The following is a 19,727-nucleotide window of genomic DNA, read 5'->3' on the forward strand; positions in this document are numbered from 1 at the left end:
AATTATCCTTTTCTTTTAAATATGCAGATGATTCCAAAACAAATTTTTTTTATTCTTAGTTATCTTTTATTAAAATTATCTTCCATTAGTGCTATATTTATAAACTAAAATCCAAAGCATGTGCAAAAATTTCCTAATACATAACGTATACATATTGATATTATTCTAATGTCATGGGCTTCTCAAACAAATACCCACTATACAACTTAATTACATAAGCCTTAAAAAAAATTCAAAAAAATTTTGTGGCTTTGGGCAAATGCCCTTTTCTCTTCCCATTAAGCACGGTACTGACCTTAGGGAAAAAACCCGAACAACTAAATACATAACATCCGAACAAAAACTTCCCGGATTCATAATCCAAAGACTCAAATTAAACTTACAAAGCCTAAATCAAAAATAAAATAACAGATCTGAGACTAGAAGACTCTCCTTACCACAACCTAAACTCGATGGAATGAGAGTCACTTGTAGGAATGAAGGAGATCGAGATCTTCAAGGTGGAATTTCAAAGTCTGAGGCGAAGAAGGATCGGATCGAACCTGCGCCTTTGCCATGGATGGATCGGCCAGATCTGAGGCTGAGCTTGGAGGAGAACAAAAGACAAGCCGCGAGAACCCAAAGGAAGAAGATTTATACTTTATAAATTTAGATCTGAAATTCTAGATGTGAAATCGTTGGAAGAAAAGAAGCTTGGATGCGCCGGTAGAAAAAGGGAAACGAAACTAAAGCATGGAACAAAGAAAAACCCCGGTTCCGGTGCTGAAAAAGCCACCGGAACTGGTAACCCTAGATGGAGGGCGGCGGCTGCGAAAGTTTTTAGAGAGAAGGCGGAGAGATTTTTTAAGAGAGAGAGAGCGTGTGTGCCATCTACCTTTTTACTTAGCTAAGCTTTTTCCCGTTATTACATGTTTTGGTTTGGGTAAAAATGGAGATATCAAATAAGTTTTTAGTTTCAGTTTTGATTCAAGTGTTTTTTTTTTAATGAATTTCTTTGTTATCAATATATATACTAATTAATCAAATAGATATATATATTTTTTTACGCAATATACTAATTAGCTACGTCAATTTGCTTAACATGTAAGTACTTTATAATTAAGGACTTTCTTCTGTCTCATGTGTTCTATGAAGTATGAACTATACATATCTTTAGGTTATAAAATTGGTACGATTACTAAATAGCCCTCAAGTTGTATCGACCAACACGACTCAAATAGATAAAATCCTTAGTATATTCCTCGAATAGATTGTTGACTCTTGCTTCCTTCTTAATTTTTTCTTTTCCTTTTCTCTATCTCTTCTCTTTCTCCTGATTCGTTCTTCTTCATCTTCCTTTGGTCTTGCAAAGATCTAAAAAACCCTAGAACGGGAAAGATCACCAAGATCTAGAGAAAGAACAAAATAGGGTTAAAATTGATGGGGAGAGGGAAGATTGTGATCCAGAAGATCGATGATTCAACGAGTAGGCAAGTCACTTTCTCCAAAAGAAGAAAGGGTCTCATCAAGAAAGCTAAAGAACTCGCTATTCTCTGCGACGCCGAGGTCTGTCTCATCATTTTCTCCAGTACCGACAAGCTCTATGACTTTGCCAGCTCCAGGTTTCTATCTTCCTTTATCAAATCTCTAGATCTTTTAACATCTACATACCTATAGGTATACATGTATCTATGTATATGTATATCTATTAATAAGTGGAAGTATATGTATGTACTTATATATAATATCATGTATGGGTTTTCTTAGAAGGGTTGGATTAACTCAATGATTTGTGTTTAGTTGTGTGAATTACTCATTTATAGTATACATACTTCTGCATCTTGTGTCGATCGATATAACGTTTTATATTTCACTATATATATACAAGGTGGTGTATGTATGTGTAGCTCAGAAAACTTAATATTTTCAAAGGAAACTTAGTTTGAGCTTAGGATTCCAAAGAAAAAAATAAAAAGTAATTAGAGACGATGACTAGTTTTAAAGAAGAAGAAAACACTAATTTGAAGTAGGATCATGGTTTATTGTGTGTGTGTGTGTGTGGACATGTGTGTGGACATGTGTGTCATTGGTTGTAAATTGTGTATGTGGACTGACAGTGTGTCTTTGCCAAATTTAGAAACATTTGAGGAGTAGAGGAGATAGTAATAAAAGCTAAAAACAAATAAAACGTTGGAAAACTAAAAGAGTGATAGATGGAGAGTATAAATCTCAATAGTTTGTAAAACAAAAATCCATTTGGAGATGATATGTAAAATGATAATTTATTACTCATGTACATGTATATATGAATATAAATCTCAATATTTTGTGTATATCAAACTACACCAGAACGACTAGATGACTCTGTATTTCTAATCTTATCTGATTGTAAAATTTATCAAAAAAAATTTCATTTATAAGAAAACAAACTCATTATTTACAGGTTTCGGATTTTCCACATGTGAATCATATATTCATATTTATTTTTGAAGATCAAATTTTCTCGTATGTAAAAGAATATGGTATATATATATATATATGGAACTTAAATGATCGTGAATACCATTTATGAATGATAAATGCCTGACCTTTTTAAATTATCATGAATATCATTTTTTTCTTATGTAATAAAATCTTAAACCTTTTTAGATAATTTTAGAGATTGTGAAAATTTATCGAGGAAGTGAAGGATTTTTTTTTTATTAGCAATGGAAATAGAAATATTATTTTCCTACAAGGAAACAAACTGCACTATGAACTATTGGTAAGTTAAAAATCTTGAAATGAACAGTGTGAAATCTACTATTGAACGATTCAATACGACCAAGATGGAGCAGCAACAACTACTCAACCCTGCATCAGAAGTTAAGGTACGTACGTATAACAGAAATCACACATCACATATAAAACAGGAGAAGGCAATTATATATACTAATTAAGATTTTAATTAATCATGTTTGTATTATTTAATTACTTGATTTCGAGAGTTGATGAGTTAGATTGTGTTGCTTATTGTAGTTTTGGCAGAGAGAGGCTGAAACTCTAAGGCAAGAATTGCACTCGCTGCAAGAAAATCATCGGTACGTATTTGCTTACAAACTAAAAAACTGTTAATAATCATGCGTTAATTCAAAACTAGGAAATACTTAGTGAATTAATTGTATCTTATATACTATTGTTGATCTTTTCTCACTTGATTTCTAGCTAAAACTTTTCTCTCTTTAATTATTTTTGCTTAAAACTAATGTTCGGCTAAAATTTTGCGGATTAATTAACATATATATATATATATATATATATATATATTCTTCTTCTTAGAGTTACTTGTTTGTGATAATTAATATTCTTATATACATTTAGACAAAAACAGCCAGTTACATATACAGGTAACAAAATGGATGTTATATATGCTACTAATAAATTACTATTTTCTTAGAAATGCATATATATCTTATCAGCTAGATTGGAGAAAACGGATTAATAGGAACCATGATCGAGAGAGAAAACATGGTGAAAAACTCAATTTCTCATTAATGATCTGATTGTTACAACAATTATAGTCAACAGACTCAACTAAACCAGAAATAACCAAAGAGATTCACCTTAATTAGATGAATAAACCGGACTATACAGAGCCCTTAACCAAGCCTATTATATACAAGTATAGACTATAGTATGGAAACTATATACACTCTAATAGCCTCCCTCAAGATGGCAGTGGGGCAAAGATGTTGCACACTCCCATCTTGCCTGTTAGTGCATGAAACTGAGCAGGATAGATAGGCTTTGTCAAAGCATCAGCTAATTGATCTTCAGTAGCCACATACATGGTTTTAAGAAAACCTGATTCAATCGCCTCCCTCGTCTTGTAACAATCAAGCTCCACATGCTTAGTACGCTCATGGAATACTGAATTGTTTGCAATGTGCAAAGCTGCAGTGTTGTCACAATAGAGATAAGCTGGAGGAGTGAATGGTACCATGAAGTCATCAAGAAGCCGTGATAGCCAAATCATTTCCTTAGTGCCCTGAGACATAGCACGAAATTCTGCTTCTGCTGTGCTCATAGAGACGGTTTCTTGCTTCTTTGATTTCCAAGAAACTAAAGAATCTCCAATAAACATACAGTAAGCAGCAACACAACGTCGAGAATCAGTACATGAACCCCAATCTGAATCTGTATAACCTCGCAAGTCAAAGTTACCATCTGCAGGATAAAAAAGTCCTTGACCTGCAGTACCCTTCAAGTATCTCAGAACCTTATGGGCTGCATTCAAATGTATATCCCTTGGATCATGAGAAAACTGACATAGAGTATTAACTGCATAAGCAATGTCAGGTCTTGTAATCTGCAAATACATCAATTTCCCAACAAGCTTGCGATATTGAGTTGAATCTTTCAGAGGAACACCATCTTCCTTGTTCAGTTTTACACTCGGGTCCAAAGGTATAGATGATGGTTTACTACCAAGAAAACCAGTAGTAGACAATAACTCCAGAATATACTTTCTCTGACAAATGGAGATTCCCTTAGCAGATCTTGCAATTTCTATACCAAGAAAATATTTAGCTGCTCCCAAATCTCTCAACTTGAAATAAGATTTCAACTCATCAGTGAACCTTGCCACAGCATCATCACTATTACTCACTATCATGATGTCATCTACATACACCAAAACTCCAAGAAACACTCCATTAGCATATTTAAGAAACAGAGTATGATCTGCATTAGACTTCTTAAAACCCATTCCCTTCAGAGTATTAGAGAGCTTAATGTACCATTGCCTAGATGCTTGTTTTAGGCCATATATGGACTTATGTAACCTACAAACAGCATTAGGAGGCAAAATTTCTCCACTTAGCTCAGCATAACCTTGAGGAATCTTCATATATATCTCCTCATCCAAGTCTCCATTCAAGAATGCATTAGAAATATCTAGTTGATGAACTGACCACTTCAATTTAGCAGCAAGCAACAACATCATTCTGACAGAAGTCAACTTAGCAACAGGGGAAAAAGTTTCTTCATAATCCAAACCTTCTTCTTGAGTATAGCCCTTAGCTACCAGACGTGACTTAAATCTCTCAATACTTCCATCCGCATTATGTTTGATTGTGAAAACCCACTTACAACCGATAGCCTTTTTATTTGGGGGAAGACTGCATATACTCCAGGTCCGAGTCCTAGTCATAGCACCAATCTCCTCTTTCATCGCATCACACCATGCCTTAAAATCTTTAGCTTCTGAATATCTTTGTGGGATAACAGCATTTGTGATATTATTAACAAAGGCACGAAAAGGCTCAGCTATATATGAATAAGAGATATAATTGTTCATAGGGTATAAGATATTACTAGTAATAGTATAACAATGAAAATCCTGCATGTGTTTTGGGGGTTTCTTTTGGCGTTTAGACTTTGGTTCAGAAGGAACCAGAGCCTGAGAAGATGACACATCTTGAGGTGGATGTGCATCAGGAATTGATGTTTGCTCAAGAGGCAAATCATCGGTTAGGGCAAGCAACTGTAATAGAGGAAAGAAATCTTTGATATCATCCTTGATAGTAGATGATATGAAAGGAAAAATATCCTCATGAAAAATGACATGTCTTGAAATAGAAACAGCATGTGTCTCTATATTTAATAGCTTGTACCCTTTGTAACCTAGAGGATATCCTAGAAACACACATGCTCTAGCCCTAGGTTCAAATTTATGTCTATGCTTAGGAGAAGTAGAACTATAACACAAACATCCAAAAGTCTTTAAAGACTCATAGGTAGGAGGAGTGTTTTTAAGCTTCTCATAAGGAGACTTATTATCTAAAACAGGGGTAGGCAATCTATTTATCAAAAATACTGCTGTTAAAACACAATCTCCCCAGAATTCTAAAGGTATATTGGACTGAAATAACAAGGCTCTAGCAACATTCAAGATGTGCTGATGCTTTCTCTCAACCACGGAATTCTGTTCAGGAGTTTCAGGACATGAATGATATGCAACAATGCCATGTTCAGCAAAAAAATCTTTAAATTTTAATTCATGTGCATTGTCTGATCTAACCGATTTTAATTTGGTCTGATATTGTGTATGAACCATATTAACAAAAGTAGGAAAAACATGTGAAACATCTTATTTGTTCTTTAATAGATAAATCCAAGTGGCTCTACTAAAATCATCAACAATAGTGAGGAAATATTGAAAACCATCTTTAGTAGGAACAGAGAATGGACCCCAAGTATCTATATGAACTAAATCAAATGCAGCATTACACATATTCTGTCTAGATTGAAAGGATAAATGCTTTTGTTTTGATAAATGACCAACATGACAAACATGAGAATGTTCTTTATTTATCTTCTTATCTTTAATATTCAACACATCAGACAACAAATCGATTTTAGAATAAGCAGGATGACCTAATCTCTTATGCCATGTAATAGAATCAACAACAACAGAAGAACAAGTAGAAAATTCAGGACACATAGAATTGGTACCTTTTAAAGACACAGAATGATTATTTTCATTGAAATCCAGAACATAAAGATTCCCAACTTGACTACCTTTACCAATCATCAACTCCTTTGTAAGTTCCTGAACAAAACATGCATCAGATGTAAAACTTACTTTTGATTTTAAAGTCTTTGTAAGAACACTAACACTGATCAAGTTGAATTTGAATTCAGGAATAAAAAGCACATTGTGGAGAGAGATTGCATCAGACAGTTGAATGAATCCTATGCCTACTATCTTAACTGTACAATCATTGGGAAGTTTAACAAAGGTATTTTCTAGGGACCTAAATTCTAAGTAAAGGTCTCTATTGTGTGTAACATGGTGAGTGGCTCCTGAATCTATTACCCAAGCTCTAGGAGACACAGCTGGTTCTCGAGATATAGATGAAACGAGCATGTCATAATAAGCATTAGAGTAAAGTGCCAGAAATGTACCTGAGATCTGTGAGATCATAGGTACAGAGGGTGTTGCAGAAGTCGAAGCAGAAGATGTAGTCGGCAGTGATGTGGAAGATGGAGTGTGAAGCTTGGTACTAAGATAAGAAATCATAGTCTGAATCTGATCAGTCGAGAATTCCTCACAATAATCTGTCTTCTCACTTGGTGAATCATTCACAGGCTGTGTTACTGCAAGATTAGTAGTACCAATGGTCTGTGCCTTCTTCCACTTTGAACCAGGTGGATACCCATGCAGTTTATAACACTTGTCAGCCATATGACCAAGTTTATGACAGTTAGAGCACTTAGGTTTCTGATAAGAACCATGAGCCAGATTGACTTGAGATTGATTAACAGGGGAAGCTTGGATCTGGAATGCAGCAGTAGGATTAGACAAAGCAGAACTCCCAACAAGACGTTGGCTCTCATCTTGATCCAGCATATTATAAATCTCAGTCAAGCCTGGACGTGGCTTCATATTCAGAATTTGACCCCTAATGTGAGCAAAATTATCATTTAATCCCATAAGGAATTGGATAATACGACTAGTCTCAGCCTCCTCCATCAACTCCTTGACATGCTCACAATTACACTTCTTCACAGTGAGAAGTCTAGTATTAGCTAGCTGTTCCCAAAGTGTCTTCTTCTTCGTGTAATAAGTGGATAAATCTAAGTTTCCTTGCTTCAGAGTGTGAATGGATTGTTCAAGCTGATACTTCCTTGGAAGATTGCTCACTCTGAACCTCAAGAATAGATCATTCCACATTTCAACCGCATCCTCATAGTACAAGATGCTATCATAAATCTCCTTACTCACTACATTCAACAACCAAGCTTTAACCATGCTATTGCATCTACTCCATATCTTGAACATTTGATCATTAACATCAGGCCTAGGAAGAGTTCCATCTACAAAGCTCAACTTATTCTTTGCATCTAACTCATTCGCATAGCTATCGACCAATTGTTATAATTCGATCCATCAAGAGTGTGAGAAACAATGCTCAGACCTGGATGATCTGATGAGTGAAGGAAGAACGGACTATGCGCGTTGTCGTATGCTTCAATCGGTGCGGAATTTGACTGATAACGATCGCGATTAGCCGTAATCTTGAGAGGCGGAGTCTCATCGACGTCATCGGCAACTGGAAATGAAGATCCAGCTCGAGTCTTCATCGGTGAATACTCCGATGTTGGAGAATTACTCCGATTCTGCGTTTTCTTCTTCTGTTTCGCCATCGGAAGTGAGATCGAAGCTCAAATGCGTGATTGAAAGTGAAATCGAAGCTTCAGAAGGTGATTCTGATCCGTTCAAGTTCAAATCAACGCATATCTGGAATCGATTCAGTGATTAAACGGTGGAAAACGAAGAAAAACGAAGAAATCAATGAGAAATCGAAGAGAAATCAGAGAAGCACGAGCAAAAAATGCTCTGATACCATAATAGGAACCATGATCGAGAGAGAAAACATGGTGAAAAACTCAATTTCTCATTAATGATCTGATTGTTCTGTTACAACAATTATAGTCAACAGACTCAACTAAACCAGAAATAACCAAAGAGATTCACCTTAATTAGATGAATAAACCGGACTATACAGAGCCCTTAACCAAGCCTATTATATACAAGTATAGACTATAGTATGGAAACTATATACACTCTAATACGGATCATTAATCTTCGTAAGACTGCACCATTGAGATTACACCTTTGCAATTGAGATATCTTATTGGATAGATTGGAGAAAATGCTTTTTCTGTCGGCATGGGTCACTTATGGGATTAGTCGGGTGGATTAAACTGGTTGTACTTGACCATGTTTGTTCTATGTATATATATTAACTGCAGTAATCTTATGTAATAAAGCAGGCACCTAACGGGAGAGCAATTAAATGGTTTGAGCGTTAAGGAGTTACGCAATCTCGAGAGCCAACTTGAAATGAGTTTACGTGGAATTCGTATGAAAAGAGTAATATTGATACATATATGAATACTCTAATCTAGCTCGTTCGTCTTGGAGCATGATGCTTAAAGATTGATTATAGAGCAATGAAATTTAAACTAATAACTTTTTTTTGCACCTTGCAGGAACATATTTTGACCAATGAAATCAAAGAACTAACCAGAAAGGTAAACTATATGATATACACATGATTATGAATAATCAAACTCAAATGTTTTTGTTTGTGTTTACATGATAAAATCAAACACATTAAAATTTATTTTTTCTTTCATAAAAAGAATTCCTTACATATGTGAAATGGAAATGATAATCATGTCTTCTTTCTTCTTCGGTTCGTGATTGCATTTGCAATTTACGAAAAATCTGTTCTTTGAGAAAAAATACTAAAGATGTTGTGTATTAACTTTGAATGCACATGTAAATGTAAAACGCATAATCAGTGTTATCAATTCTAATTTTTCAGGCTTTTTTATAAGTGTTTTATCTTTTGCAGAGGAGTCTTCTTCATCATGAAAACCTCGAGATATCGAGAAAAGTGCAAAGGATTCATCAAGAAAATGTCGAACTATACAAGCAGGTAACAAAGAAACACAAACTTTATTACTTCAAGTTCCAGCTAATTAATCCTTTAAACAAAATCTCCTAGTTGAAAGTAGATAAATTATACTCTCTCCGTTTCATAATATAAGGCGTTTTGGATAACGTTTTTTGTTTCACAATATAAGCCGTTTTCGAGTTTCAATACAAATTATATATTATTTTAATATTTTATGATTATTTATATTATGCAGTCTCTTTTATGATTGGTTGAACTTTTAAAAAGTACTATGAAGAGTAGATCTTATTAATCGGCGTGTTTTTACCTAAAACAACTTATATCATGAAGTAGAGAGAGTAAAGAGTAGTTACAAAAGTTGTACTGTGGAATGATCTTGCAGGTTTATGCAACGTCAAACACAAACGGATTGGGACACCATGAGCTAGTGGATGGAGCCAATGAATCCCTTGTAGAGGTTAGGCTGCAGCTAAGCCAGCCTGAGCAGTCCCATTATGAGACTTCTTCAAACAGCTAAGATCACAAAAGATATAACAACTTGTTCGTTCTTGATTATCTCAAAACCCTTTCAAATATACATACATATTATATAGAATTAGAGGGACAACTTGTGTAACGATGTCAATATATGTTTTCATGTAGGAGAAAGCTAAGTGCGGGTGTAATCAAGTCGGATCGGAGAGCAAACCAAAGGTTTGATTTTGTACGATATATATGGTCTCAGTGAAAGCAATGGAACAGCTTCTTAATTATATTCTTTTTAGCTTTCGCATTTGGTTTAAAGTATATAATTAAGATATATATGAAATAAGTAAAGATAATATTATATAACTAAAGTAAAATTGAATTTAATTTGATGACATAGGTCAGTATGATATGAGTTTTTTGTTTGTTTGTCAGCAATTCACATTATACGGATTTGAATATGGGTGGTGACACAACAATAACAACACTAACATAAATCATTAGTCTACATGTCATGGTCGGTTTGATATAGATTAATTTCGATAATCAAATTTATATAATTGTTAAAAAGTTCAAATTTTTTTTGTGTTTCACTTGGTTTTGTTTTTGGGAAATAGAAGTATAAATTGAATTAGCGCTCTATCTTTTTTTTTTAACTCATGTGCAATTAAACCACTAAGGAAAAGCTACACATAACGGATTTAGTTATCATTGTTATTATATGTGTGCTCTAAAGGAAGATTCATCAATATTTTTAGTAAACATAGAAGACATTATTCATCAAGATTTTTAACAAAGGGAGATTCATTTCAGATTGTTGGTTCTTTAGTTTAAGGAAAATTTGCCAAAAAAAAGATATTGTCGTTTCAGGTAAGAACAAAAAAAAAAAAAAAAGAGATGTGTATGAAATTCTAATATATCAAAACGATGGTAAAAAATATCCTACAAATTAACGATGTTACATGACTAAACATATATATGCAAAATGCATCGTTTAACATATCCCTTTCAAAGATATTTTTGGTCGTATTAAAATACAAAAACTAAGTAAAAAGAGTCCGAAGAAATCAATCTAAGAGAAGGAGAAGTAAAAAAGAAACCCTAATTTCCTTATGGTTATGTTCTTCCCTCTACATCGGATGTTCTTAAAGAAGATGTATGTAAATCTCTCACCGGTTGTACATACACATGATTTTATATGGTTCAAATTTTTAGTCTAGAATTTAGTTTTTTTCTAAGTTTCTCGGGTTGAATAATATATTTAGATTTTTTAATTAGTGGTTTGGTTTAGGATTCAAACTTGATTATAAACATAGTCCACTCTATTCTGTTATATACTATTGTCCAATTTTCTGCATACCGTACAAAAATGTTGGTGTATATTAACCATTTACCGCTAATTGAACATTAACCATTTAAAGTTTGATTTGTTGTATAGACAATGAGTTATGCCTCATGATCGGTAATAGTCACAACTTAAAACTAAGGGAGAAATATAATGTACAAACAATGAGCAAACCAAAGACTTGAATTCAAAGATTAAAGATTGGTTGTAATAGTATTTCTTTTTCTTCTTTTTCGGTTGTAATAGTATATATATGTACGAAGAACCAAAAAATTGCTCCATCTTTAATTGATAGTGACATTTGAATAGAATGATAAAGATTGGACACTAACTAACTACGCAATCAACAAAAACAATATAACATCAAATATCAGAAATTACAACTTAGCCCCTTTATTTTGTCTTTCTCTCATAAAACACCCACCCGTTTCTTCTTCTAATCTGTACTTCTTTCTTTATCTTCTTCATCAATCACACATATCATCTAAAAGAAAACATCCTACGAGTAAAAAAGGACGATAAAATTCAGAAGAATCTTTCTCTCTGAGAAACCCAAAAAAGGAAGGTGACCCTCGTTCTCTAATCGATTGCTCAATCATTTTTCACAGTTGGATTGAATCGAAAAAAAGGGTTAACTAAAAAAAAGCTGAAGAATTTGAAATCTCTGAGTTTTGGGGGTTTAATAATGGCGAAAGCAGGAGGGATCACGAACGCAGTGAACGTAGGAATCGCTGTTCAAGCTGATTGGGAGAATCGAGAATTCATTTCACATATTTCTCTTAATGTTCGTCGTCTCTTCGAATTCCTTGTCCAATTTGGTAAAACCTCACTCTCTCTCTCTCTCTCTCTCTCGCTGATTTCTCTGTTTTGGGTTTCGAATTCTTCGTCCAATTTGGGAGTTTTTGACTTTTTTCGATTTGGTCTATCCTAAAATTAGAAACTTTTTTTTAGGGTTTTGTCAAAGAAAGGTTTTTGATGATTTGGAGATTTGATTTTGGTGGTGGGTTAGTTGAAAAGTTTCAGCTTTTTATTTTGAGATTATCAGATTTGATACAATTTCGTTTTGGGCGTTATCTTCTTGTGATCCTTTGACTTTTATGCTCTTAGATCCATGGGCTGAGAGAGAGTAAGAGGTCTTTGTAATGATCTCTTTGATCTTCTCAATGTGTTTATGAAACTTTCTTTTTTTGAGCTGAATTGAGTATCGAAGTCATTAATGTCTGTGAGTTGATGTAATTTATCTGTGTGTTTCAGAATCGACCACAAAGAGCAAGTTGGCGTCTTTGAATGAGAAGTTAGATCTGTTGGAACGTCGCTTGGAGATGCTGGAAGTGCAAGTGAGTACCGCGACAGCAAATCCGTCTTTGTTCGCTACGTAAAACACGCATAGCCGATATCCAAATTCGAAACCGAGTCTGAGCGGTTGGCTTAATCGGAAGAAGCGTCTTTTGTTGAATGTGTACCATTGAATGATTCTTTCTTTCTTCCCCATAGCTGTAGTAAGTAAACTGGTAGCTTAAAATATGAGCCACATTCATAAAATCTGTGTATCTTTTATCAGTCCATTAAGATCTCTTTTGAATGACAAAATCATTTCATTTAACTCTTGGAGTTTTGCTTCCTTCTGCTGTTGATTTATAGGCTTTGTGAGTGAGGTACCCTTTTCATCTTCTATGGATCAGATTAGTATATTCGTCTTTTCTCTTAAAGTGGAGCACATGTAAACCCCTCTTGTTGCCCTTTTTTTACTTTTTCATGGATGGAGGAAGAAGGAACCCAAAAAGCCAAGTATCAATCTCTTTTGCTCCATTAGATTCTGTTTGCATTTGTGACCCGCATTGTTTCTTGTGTTAAACTCTGATTCATCGAGACCGACCCTATCGACTCCACCCCGTACGCACCTTGAGATCACCCCGGGGAATGCCTTCGGTATCAAGGGGTTGCAGACCAAGCCATTGTTGTTGACAATTATGCTGTTTTCCGGTACCTAAACCACAAAGTTCTGTAGACTATGGATCATTGACCATTTTTTAAAACATATTCTGAACTCAGTTATTGTTTTGCCTGAAATGAATTTGCTGTGTCTGAACAATAGCTGGAGAAGACAATGAATAGATCAAAACCAATCTTGAAGCTGCAAACAAGTCTGTCAAAGACTGGCTACCTACCTATGGTCTAAAGGATCCTCTGATTCATGTAGAGGGTCTTCTTCTCAGGGACAAAGATCGGTTTAGATCGGTACAAATAAAATTTTCTAAATTGGATTCTGAAGGTGAAAGACTGTTGATCACCAAGCACATTTGAGACTATGAAATTAAAAAAAAAATTCCAATAATGATGAAAACCGGTATGGTTAAAGCCGGTTTAGTACATTGGATTCGATTATCAGATGCGTATATTACACGTTAAAAGTAGTAGTTGGTTTATTCGGCCTTTCTCCAATTAGTTTATTTTAGACTCAGCTTTTCATTATTGTTGGCGTTTTAGTTTTATCCTTTTTCGCAAACGTTAAAAGTAGAAAATATATTTGGCGACAAAAAAATAAAATAAAGTACAAAATATATTTAAAAACGGATATATGATTGAGGGGCATTTTTGTCATTTAACATCTCCCTTCTGATCGTTGATTTCGAAGTCGCTGCTATAAGTAGCATCCTTGAAAAGTGTTGTCATCTTGTTCAAAAAAAAAAAAAGAAAAAAAAAAAAAAAAAGTGTTGTCATCTCTCTAAGCAAGCTTTTCTTTCAGTGATCGGATAAAATTCACGGCGAAGAAGTGAAGTTTCCGGCGATCGGAGGTGAGTTCTCCGTTAGATCGTTATTCTACTTGCCGTTTGTGTGAATTCGTTGATTAATTTTGATCTGAACAGAAAAAATCGGGTTTGATTTTTCTCGTGCACACGATCTTCCAAAATTCATATGTTTTGTGCAATTGATTTGATAGGGATCATATTTTAGGTTTCAAATTAGGTCAAAATCTGATCGTAATCACAGATTGATTTGCTTAGTTGTTTACAAAGTGATAAGGTTTTTGATCGTTTTGGATGGTGAAATTGAAGGTCATGGATAAGGAGAAAGATCATGAAGTGGAGTGGCTTGAAGCTCAGAAGATAGAGATAAGCGTTGACTTATTAGCTGCAGCCAAACAACAGCTTCTGTTCCTCGCTACTGTTGATAGAAATCGATGGCTCTACGATGGTCCTGCACTCGAAAAAGCTATCTACAGGTTAATATAACTAGATTCTTTGTTTGCTTTTATATAAGTGAATCTTTTGCACAGCTTGATGAGTTGATTTTGGTGATCTCAGGTACAATGCTTGTTGGCTTCCTTTGCTTGCCAAATACTCTGAGTCATCATCTGTTAGTGAAAGGTCTTTGGTCCCTCCTCTTGATTCTGAATGGATTTGGCATTGCCACAGGCTTAATCCGGTAAGTTAAAAACGGAATTATCGATAGGAAAAACTTTGACTTTGTTGTTAGATGTTTTGAGTGATTTCTTCATGATGTTTAAATCCAGGTGAGGTATAAGTCTGACTGTGAGCAATTTTACGGGAGAGTTCTCGACAATTCTGGAGTTTTATCTTCTGTTAATGGGAACTGCAAATTGAAAACTGAAGATTTGTGGAAAAGATTGTATCCTGAGGAACCTTATGAGCTAGACTTGAATAAGGTAGACTCGGAGGACATCTCTAAGAAATCTTCAGCTCTTGAGAAATGCACCAATTATGATCTAGTTTCAGCTGTTAAGAGGCAGAGTCCATTTTACTACCAGGTAACTTCAGAATGATTTTTCATTGAATCATCATAACGGCAAATACGGATTTTTCGTCCTGATTCTATTTCTGTGTGTTCGTTGCTACAGGTTTCGAGATCCCATGTAAACAATGAAGTTTTTCTACAAGAAGCTGTTGCTAGATATAAGGGGTTTCTCTATCTGATTAAGACGAACAGAGAAAGGTCTTTAAAACGGTTTTGTGTTCCGACTTATGATGTTGACCTTATCTGGCACACACATCAGCTGCATCCAGTTTCTTACTGTGATGATATGGAGAAGCTCATTGGTAAGGTGTTGGAGCATGATGACACAGATTCTGACCGAGGCAAAGGTAAGAAACTCGATACCGGTTTTTCTAAGACTACTGCACAATGGGAGGGGATGTTTGGTACAAGGTACTGGAAAGCCGGTGCAATGCATAGAGGCAAGACACCTGCACCTGTCACAACTTCTCCTGATGCTTCTGATGTTTTGGTCAAAGTACCAACTGCAAAAGAGGATATCCAGAATTTAATCCAATTTCCAGAGGTGGAAGTTGTTGAGGTAATTCTTTTTGTCCTTTCTCCGTGGTTGTCTCTTCCATATTGAGGTAATTACAGTTATGTGATCCTTTTGTATCCTTCAGGTTCTCTTGGAGATTATCGGGATTAGAAACTTACCGGATGGACATAAGGGAAAGATCTCGGTTATGTTCAGTAAAACTCGGCCTGATTCTCTTTTCAATGCTGAACGTAGACTGACCATTTTATCCGAGGTTGGGGAAAAGCAAGTAGCTACTTTCCAGTGTGAACCTACAGGAGAGCTTGTTTTCAAACTTATTTCCTCTTCACCGTCTAAGATACCAGTTTCAAGAGAGCCTAAAAACTTGGGTTTTGCTTCTTTATCACTAAAGGAGTTTCTATTTCCAGTTATTACTCAACTCTCTGTTGAGAAGTGGTTGGAGTTAACACCCAGTAAAGGTAGCAAAGCAGATCAAAAACCTATAAGCCTGCGAGTCGCTGTCTCGTTTACTCCACCAATACGCAGTCCATCAGTCTTACACATGGTTCAATCAAGACCATTGTGGAAAGGCTCTTGCTTCTTTCCAATTATGGGAAAGTCCCGTCTTGCTAAGAGTTCAACACACATTGTTGATGAAACCCAAACAGAGGTGATCACACTTCAAATTAGGTATGACAATCTAAACAAAATTCTCTCTCGATATATAAACGCATTCATTGATTCTGTTCTGATAAAACTCAAACCAGTTATATACATGATTTTACATTCTTGCTTTGTCGTGTTTTAGGAACTCCATTGATGGAGCAAAACTTAAAGATGATCAAAGACAAGTTATTGGTGTGATAGACTCTGGTGAAACTCGAGTGCTTGCGGATTATGCTGGTAGTTTCTGGTCTTTATTGGACTCGAAATGGTCACTTAAGCAAACAAATGCCTCTACTGCAGATAATCCTCTCTTTGAGCTTTTGGGTCCTCGAGTGGTATATTCCACCATTTCACTCCATTAAAAAGAGATTAATCTTCTTGTTTTTGACAACGTAATGCACTTCAATGATGCAATGCTTTTTATTAATTTGCAGGTGAACATTTTCTCGGGGAGGAAGCTGGATTATGAACCAAAACACTGCGCAAACCTTAGAAGTGATCAAGATTTCATGACGCTTGTGGAATTTTCCAAGCAACATCCATATGGGAAAGCTGTGGGATTGGTTGATATGAGATTTGGTTCCATTGAGGCAAGTGTGAAAGCTTGATTTAACCTAGAATGTTACTTCTTATCTTCACCATGCTCATTTTGACTCTGTTATTCGATATGTAGGTGAAAGAGAATTGGTTGGTTTTGCCCGGAATCGTATCTGCTTTCATACTCCATACTGTTCTGAAGAAAGGAGTTTTTGATGGCTTCAATGTCACAACCAAAGAAATAAAAGAGGAAAGCAAACCGACTAAACTTGTTGCTGCGACAGAAAATAAATTGAATGCATACTCTACGAATGTGGAGACTGCAGCTGCTATCACAGCTCCTAAAAAAGGCAGCGGTTGCGGTGGTGGCTGTAGTGGTGAATGCGGAAACATGGTAAAAGCAGCTAATGCTAGCGGTTGTGGGAGTAGTTGTAGTGGAGAATGCGGAGACATGGTGAAATCAGATGCAACTGCTAGTGGCTGTGGTAGTGGCTGTAGCGGTGAATGTGGAAATATGGTGAAAGCAGAAAACGCTAGCGGTTGCGGCAGTGGTTGCAGTGGAGAATGCGGAGACATGGTGAAAGCAGCGAAAGCTAGCGGTTGCGGCAGTGGTTGTGGTGGTGGTTGTGGCGGTGGATGCGGAGACATGGTGAAAGCAGCCAAAGCTAGTGGTTGCGGCGGTGGTTGTGGCGGTGGATGCGGAGACATGGTGAAAGCAGCAAATGCTAGCGGCTGCGGCGGTGGTTGTAATGGTGAATGCGGAAACATGGTGAAAGCAGCCTAATCTGGTAGTTGTGGTGGTGACCTAGTAGAGAACGCAGAAATGTGGTGAACAGTGACGGTGCAATGGAGGCGGTTGCGGTGGCATGAGTTTGCTTGACTAGTGAAAGTGGTAAAGCAAACGCCCTAAAGACGCTTTTTGTGGCTTAATAGCAAAACTGTAAATTACAAATAAAGTTTGTACTTGTTGTTTGTTTATGCAATGAATGGTTTGTTTATGTAAACTTGAGTTGTCAAGTACCAAACTTGAGATTCTCTTATAAGCTACAATTATCATGAAAACAGAAACAAAGAAGAAACATAGAGAGTTCACATTAATCAAAAGACAAGCTTGTGTCATCGTCACCAACGACTAGAAGGATCAGAGAACCACAACTTGGCATGAGGTAGAGACTCTTGGAATGGCAAGGAGTTCCTTAAGAATGACAGATTCTTCCTTCTTTATGGAATCATCCAAGCATAGGGTTAGTTTCTTAAGGATTGTTGATTTCTCAAGAAAGTAACTCACTAGTTTCATCTCCATCACCTCCCCTTTCAATTTCAATGGCCTCTTTATCTCAACATACTCAAGTGATGGTAGGAAACCTCGAGGTCCGGGAAAAACATTAAATCCTTTCCTCAGTTTTTTAGTAGATCCCTGCAAGTACATTCGAGTGAAGGAAACAAGTTAAGTTCACCATTTGCATTATAAACAAAGGTCAGTAAAAAATCCTAACCAAGACGCAGGATTTTAGATTTGGGCAGCTCTCAAGAAAGGTTGGCAACATTTCCCACCTGTAGTCGTAGAACAGAACACGCAAGAAAGATAGGTTACAGAATAAGGGTAATGGTTCACATCTTGAGTAATCATAGATGACCTGCAAGAAAGCAAAAAAAAAACTTAATAGGATAAAGTGAAGCATTTCAAATATCGATTTCAAACATAGATTACCTCAAGAGTACGTGAAGTGATGGTCATATTTTTGACGCGAGAGATCCCAACGAAAAACTTACGAATCATATTTCTCTTTGGTAGATCACTCGGGTCAAATCTCGACCTCCTACGGATAAACAAGTTAAACCCAACATCGATATCTACCGTAACAAGGGAACCATGATTTTTCAATATGAAACTTGCAGTTCGATGATCACTGAGCCTCAGATGCTCAAGCTTGGGAGCATCAATTTCAACTATTAGATCATTGTCAACCAAACCTGTGCACACGTCATGAGTGAAGCTCAACAGAGACTGAGAACACACTCGTAGAACTGGTACACGATGACATATATATGTCCTCAAAACCAATTATGTTTCGAGAGAAACACAACCGGAGATAAGTGTCTCTAAATCCGAATTGTCGACAAACTTAACTAAAGCTAGTATGATACTTCTCAGAAGAGGTAAAGAAACAAACTTGAGACTAGGCCCGGTCCTTGGATATTAGGGGCCTAAAGCATACTTCAATAGTAAATTCCCAAGACACTACTTTAGAGACTACATAACCACTAGACTAAAGAAGTTTCTTAATAATATGGGTCTAAAATCTTTGTTATATTTTGTGGCCTAAAGCAGATGCTTTGGCTGCTTTATGGGTGAGCCGGTACCATACAGAGCTTTAAGGATACCAATTTCTCACAAGTGTAAATAGCTTGTGGTACATGAAACGCGCCACGCCTCGATGAACAGTCGGTAAAATCTACAATTTTAACATTGAGGTTAAAGACAGTGTTGAAACAACGGATGAGAAGATGAAAATCACGCTCACGTTTCTCATCACCATATCTTAACTTGAAACTTTCCAAGCAGAAGTCAGTATTAAAAGCCAGGAATCTATCGACAAAGATCACGAATATGGAGTAGTTTTCTTTGAAATGATGAGAACTAGCCAAATCCAATCAAGGTACGCATTTACAGAGATGTCTCCAACTAGAAGATAAAAGGCTAGTCTTCACCACAACCTTAGTGGGAAGATTCAAGAGTATCTTACATAGTAATGATTCTGGCAAATTGCTTATCCTATCAACTTTATCAACCAATCGTCGTTTTGCTCCAGCTTTGTCCATGAAATTTTGCCGACGCAAAATGTAGAGTCGAAGAATAATGGAAACGAAAAATCAAAACGAGGGCTTCTCAAGAGTAAAACCCGGTTTATTTCGATTCGGTTATCCGTCTTTAGAAACCCAAAACGTCATCGTTGCATGATTTTTGCATGCAATTGTTGATCACGTAATTGGGCTAATAATGGGCTAATGG

At 36.0% G+C, this 19,727-nt stretch overlaps 3 protein-coding genes and 1 pseudogene across 3 annotated transcripts; 3 read left to right on the plus strand and 1 right to left on the minus strand.

Annotated features, from left to right (window-relative positions):
- Window positions 1–1,161: 1,161 nt before the first annotated feature.
- LOC9316521 (agamous-like MADS-box protein AGL17) lies at window positions 1,162–10,298 on the plus strand. The gene is made up of 8 exons (XM_002878580.2): window positions 1,162–1,601; window positions 2,771–2,849; window positions 2,998–3,059; window positions 8,800–8,899; window positions 9,019–9,060; window positions 9,387–9,470; window positions 9,832–9,989; window positions 10,092–10,298. Exons 1-7 carry the CDS (start codon window positions 1,420–1,422, stop codon window positions 9,964–9,966), a joined length of 684 nt encoding a protein of 227 aa, XP_002878626.1. The 5' UTR covers window positions 1,162–1,419; the 3' UTR covers window positions 9,967–9,989; window positions 10,092–10,298.
- Window positions 10,299–11,724: 1,426 nt separating this feature from the next.
- LOC110229561 (protein BRICK 1) lies at window positions 11,725–12,880 on the plus strand. The gene is made up of 2 exons (XM_021030117.1): window positions 11,725–12,077; window positions 12,514–12,880. The coding sequence occupies exons 1-2, from the start codon at window positions 11,945–11,947 to the stop codon at window positions 12,636–12,638; spliced, it is 258 nt and encodes an 85-aa protein (XP_020885776.1). The 5' UTR covers window positions 11,725–11,944; the 3' UTR covers window positions 12,639–12,880.
- Window positions 12,881–13,937: 1,057 nt separating this feature from the next.
- On the plus strand, window positions 13,938–17,718 carry LOC9314694 (glycine-rich domain-containing protein 1). The gene is made up of 9 exons (XM_021028325.1): window positions 13,938–14,054; window positions 14,316–14,482; window positions 14,565–14,685; window positions 14,774–15,028; window positions 15,119–15,574; window positions 15,657–16,201; window positions 16,320–16,512; window positions 16,612–16,767; window positions 16,851–17,718. The coding sequence occupies exons 2-9, from the start codon at window positions 14,319–14,321 to the stop codon at window positions 17,496–17,498; spliced, it is 2,538 nt and encodes an 845-aa protein (XP_020883984.1). The 5' UTR covers window positions 13,938–14,054; window positions 14,316–14,318; the 3' UTR covers window positions 17,499–17,718.
- Window positions 17,719–17,833: 115 nt separating this feature from the next.
- Window positions 17,834–18,914, minus strand: LOC110229031 (annotated as a pseudogene).
- Between the last annotated feature and the right edge of the window lie 813 nt (window positions 18,915–19,727).

Source organism: Arabidopsis lyrata (assembly GCF_000004255.2).
Source record: "Arabidopsis lyrata subsp. lyrata unplaced genomic scaffold ARALYscaffold_4, whole genome shotgun sequence".
Classification (NCBI taxonomy): Eukaryota; Viridiplantae; Streptophyta; class Magnoliopsida; order Brassicales; family Brassicaceae; genus Arabidopsis; species Arabidopsis lyrata.

Excerpts from the sequence above, each read along its gene's own strand:
- LOC9316521 (XM_002878580.2), top strand. The coding sequence starts at position 1,420 with ATGGGGAGAGGGAAGATTGTGATCCAGAAGATCGATGATTCAACGAGT. Across the intron at positions 1,602-2,770 it reads TATGACTTTGCCAGCTCCAG|TGTGAAATCTACTATTGAAC; the intron begins GTTTCTATCTTC and ends TGAAATGAACAG. Across the intron at positions 2,850-2,997 it reads ACCCTGCATCAGAAGTTAAG|TTTTGGCAGAGAGAGGCTGA; the intron begins GTACGTACGTAT and ends TGCTTATTGTAG.
- LOC110229561 (XM_021030117.1), top strand. The coding sequence starts at position 11,945 with ATGGCGAAAGCAGGAGGGATCACGAACGCAGTGAACGTAGGAATCGCT. Across the intron at positions 12,078-12,513 it reads CGAATTCCTTGTCCAATTTG|AATCGACCACAAAGAGCAAG; the intron begins GTAAAACCTCAC and ends TGTGTGTTTCAG.
- LOC9314694 (XM_021028325.1), top strand. The coding sequence starts at position 14,319 with ATGGATAAGGAGAAAGATCATGAAGTGGAGTGGCTTGAAGCTCAGAAG. Across the intron at positions 14,686-14,773 it reads ATTGCCACAGGCTTAATCCG|GTGAGGTATAAGTCTGACTG; the intron begins GTAAGTTAAAAA and ends GTTTAAATCCAG. Across the intron at positions 15,029-15,118 it reads AGAGTCCATTTTACTACCAG|GTTTCGAGATCCCATGTAAA; the intron begins GTAACTTCAGAA and ends TCGTTGCTACAG.